Below are 4499 nucleotides of genomic sequence, written 5' to 3' on the forward strand. Positions count from 1 at the left end.
CCTGGAATTCTTCGACGACTGTGTCAATGGAATGATAAGTTGTGACAGTTCCTGGTAGTATTTCTTGAATTTTGGAATTAATGACATTTACATCGTCATTCTTAGGTGCCAAAATGGCCCTTTCTCGAAGCCATCTATAGTTTGTGTGATTGGCTGAAATATTTGGAAATACCCTTTCTATCAAAGCATCGACTGATAACATAAGTTGACAAAAACGTGGAGGAAAAGAAATTAAATTTGGTGGTAAAGAAATTGGTATTTTTCCATTGCCTATTGTAAGTAATTGTTCAGAAAAAACTTCTTGTGAAGCATCTCCTCCCAAATGTGCTTTCATATTTGTAGAAAGAGTCAATTTTTCAAGACTACGTTCAGTCCCATAGGTATGACGATTTTAAGCAGGCATTCACTTCATCTGCGGCGATTCCTTTCGGAATAACTGGAAGAATTTGTCGAAAATCCCCTGCCAGTAAGAGTAAGGCACCACCCATGGGTTGATCATTACCTCTCAAGTCTCTCAGAGATCGGTCTAAAGCTTCTAGCGACTTTTTATGGGCCATTGTGCACTCATCCCACACGATTAGCTTACATGTCTTTAGAACCCTACCTTGACCTGAGTTTTTGCTTATATTGCACATCGGTGTGTCAGATATTTGCATAGACAGTGGTAACTTAAAAGCTGAGTGAGCTGATCGTCCGCCACACAAAAGGGTAGCCGCTATTCCTGAAGAAGCAACTGCCACAGCGATTTCTTTCTTTTCTCTTACATCAGCCAATATCAAATTGAGCAGAAATGTTTTACCGGTTCCTCCAGGCGCATCCAAAAAAATCAATCCTCCCTTATTTTCTATAATCATTCCTTGAGTAGTTTCGTATGCGACCTTTTGATCCGTAACCAATAGAGGTTTGCTTTTGCTTATAAAAGTATGAAGAGCCTCGATATCGTAACTCATTTTCCGGGAGATATCTTTGTCGGCCAAATCGATTCTGTCTCGAACGGGAGAGTGTAATCCCAAATGCTCCAAGGATTTGCTATTAATTGAAATACATATATTTTCTATGTCGATTAGCGCTTGGTTGTAAATTTGCAAAGAGCAGTTCAGGTTTGTATTATCGTTTGCAGCTCGTGCTGCTCTCATGTAGTCTTCACTAAGGTTATCTTTGTGATTTTCCCATAGTGCTTTTGGATCTGATGGCGAACAGGTTGTCAATATTATTGCCAATAAGCTGCGAAGCTGCGAAGGAAGGCATGTCAGTCCAGCTTCAGATAATGTAATTTCCCAGTGATTATCGTTTTCCAGTAGACCTAAATGTTGGCAAGCAATTTTTGGTATTCTACCATAAATGCGTCCAGTGATATGCAGTATGAAAAATCCCATTTGTATAGGAGGTGTCACGCCCCATTTCTAGCTATCACCAGTTTTCATGCAGGTGTTAGGTATTAACCTTATATAATCTCTTACCAAATTTCAGTTGTCTAGCCCAAATACTTCCGGAGATATGGACAATGAAAAATTGCATTTACATGGGAGGTCCCAAGCCCCCTTTTTCGTTTTTCTCAGTTTTCTCGGAGGTGTTAGGGATTAACCTCATATAACCCCTTCCCAAATTTCATTGGTCTAGCCTAAATACTTCCAGAGATGTGGACTATAAAAAATTCCATTTGTGTGGGAGGTGACACGCCCCCTTTTTCGTTATACGCAGTTTTTCTGGATGTGGTAAGGATTAATGTCATATAACCCCTTACCAAATTTCAGTAGTCTAACGTAAATACTTCCAGAAGTACGGACTGCTAAAAATTCCATTTGTATGGGAGGTGCCACGCCCCCTATATATATCAAAATATTTTTTAGCCCATGACCATCCCGGTAAGGTATCCAGTTCGTGTTTCAAATTTGGTTACGATCGGTTTATGCGTTTAGGACGCAAGTCGATCTATAGATAAATACATAATTTGAATTTTATATATATAGATGTCAATTTATAGTATATGTATTCGACAGCATTTACATACATATGTATGTATGTACAGTTGTATATGAAAAACAATAATGCACAAGTGTAAGAACATCATCTTCCTTTCATACATATGTACATATGCATGTATACCCAATAACCTTGACTTATGTACATATGTACACATGTCTCAGCACATCACATTCTTACAAGAAATCAAATACACATACGCACTAGTGAACGAGTTTCTTCCTAACAAGTGCAAAAACAATTCTGCTCTATGTATGTATATATACCCACTTTATGTTCTAGCATATATACATTCATATATACCTACTTGCCTTCTAAACTTCCTACAAAATAATTGCATTCATATGTTACTACATCCATGCACGTTCATACATTCATGCATATATGCGCGAGCACAGCGCTCCCTTCTTGCTTCCGTGTACTTTTGTCTTTCACCAGTCGATATTCCTAATATTGTACTTACAAAACCACAATACTTTGATAGACGCAAAAGCAACAGCAAGCGCAATGCGATGACCGCTTTGCCACCACACATTCTAAAATGTTCTAGAACACAACAAAAACACATACCTCACATGCGCATGTCGCCCGAAGCTAAAATCTAAGCCTAGCGACTACAAAAACAAAATGCATTCGTAGACGCAGTCGCAGCGGCCATGATTCTATTAGCAACGGCGCTGAACAATTTAGAACAAAAAAAAAAAGTTCATTCATAAGTTCGAGCTCATATTTCAATTTCATTCATAAAACGAGCCGCCCATATGCCAATTTTCGCGACCATTCGAATATAGTCAATATTGGAATATTTCGCGTGGAATTATTTACCAATATTTGATAAATATTGAATTTTTGTCATGTCGACTGGCCGCGGCCCCGTATGTATGTATGCACCCTTATATGTTTGTAAATATGTCTTCTAACTGTTCGACAGTCGCCAGTTAATGCGACTTAGATTCCTTGAACAATTCCAGCGAATCACTCATTTCTATCCGCAAAGCCGCATATATGTACCCTATGATGAAAAAGTACCGGGAATGTTTAAATTAAACGAAACAGAGTTATATTTAAAGCAAATTTATATTATCTCCTTCAAAATATGACCCGTCTGAAGCAACACACATGTGCCAACGTTTAACCCAGTCCTCCAAACAGCCCCGGTAGGCCGACATGACCATCAGCTCCTTCGTCGTACTCTCTTTGATCTCTTTGGTCGGTGCGATGACGCGTTATCATCACGCAAAGTCCAAGAATTGTTTGCTCACATTTCCGGCCGTTTGCAACATACAGCATCTCTCAAAGGCTTCAAAACGGATAAATAATATTCTTTATTGACTGTCTGGCCCGATGGAGGGTACTCATGGTGGACTATGCCTTGACAATCGAAGAAAACAGTCAACATCACCTTCCCGGTTCTTTTTGCTCATAGGGTATACATATCCCATCTTTTCACTGACGGACAAGAAGACGGTCGCAGTTGTTGTTTTTTATATGCATACATTTTGCGTTCGTTGAAGGTTTGTATATAGTATTTATATACATATGCGTGCATGCGCGTTTGGCTTTCTGGGTGGATATTAGAATATTTTCTCATCAATTGTGTATGTAAGTAGTTCAGATTTGACTGAAGAGATTAAATACATACATACATATATGAATGCATATTCATATGTATTGCCTTTATGGCTGTTTTACATATAAATCAATTCAAAAGAAGTATGAATAATGTTATATAGAAAATAAATTTCTAAATAACAGGTATTAGAAAAACCTGAATACACTATTTTAAATCAATTCTAATTAAACCAATTACAAAAAATTGAATAAAAATATCGAACAAAGAAAAAAAGGACTTGAACCTGAGTCAAATATGGGACTATGTACTGCATACACGACACGTCTTTCACGATTGCGCTAAACTATAATTACTAATAAACTTTTCTAAATCACTCGTTTATTCGATTCCCAGTTCTATATGCACATATTCTGCGTTAGTTGAAAGTTTGTATGCGTAATTATATGCATATATATGTGTGTATGCGCGTTTGGCTTTCTCGACGGATATTAGAATGATATTTTCTCATCAATATAATTTGGATTTGATGAAAGAGATTAAAGACATAGGTATGTACATATTTTCTGTTTTGATTGATTCATATTAAAATCAGGTCATATCCAGTATGAACTATTTTATACCGAAAAGAAATTTCCATTTGTGAAATACAAAAAAAACAGTATTTTAAAGAAATTTTAATTAAAATAAACTCAAAAATTTTACTAAACTTTCCTGGCTTGAATTGTAAAAAAAAAATGTGCAAGAAAAAAAATATGACTTCAGGACTTGAACCTGAATTAAACACGTGCCAAAAAACAAAACGAATAACTCCGCCGACTTTAGCTTCTGCACCACAAATTAACAGCCGCGCGGCCTTCTTAATCGCAAATTTATTCGCTTCGCTGTGGGCATGAAATAAGTCGATTTCCTTAGTACTGTGCCGAAAAATCTTATGAAATTCCTC

The 4499-nt window shown here is 37.0% G+C and overlaps 1 protein-coding gene across 1 annotated transcript; it reads right to left on the reverse strand.

The window, feature by feature from the left end:
* Positions 1 to 368: 368 nt before the first annotated feature.
* Positions 369 to 1376, reverse strand: LOC128869697 (ATP-dependent DNA helicase PIF1-like). The gene has a single exon (XM_054112303.1). It carries the CDS (start codon positions 1374 to 1376, stop codon positions 369 to 371), a length of 1008 nt encoding a protein of 335 aa, XP_053968278.1.
* Positions 1377 to 4499: the final 3123 nt, after the last annotated feature.

The sequence above is a fragment of the Anastrepha ludens genome, chromosome X (genome assembly GCF_028408465.1).
Source record: "Anastrepha ludens isolate Willacy chromosome X, idAnaLude1.1, whole genome shotgun sequence".
Lineage (NCBI taxonomy): Eukaryota > Metazoa > Arthropoda > Insecta > Diptera > Tephritidae > Anastrepha > Anastrepha ludens.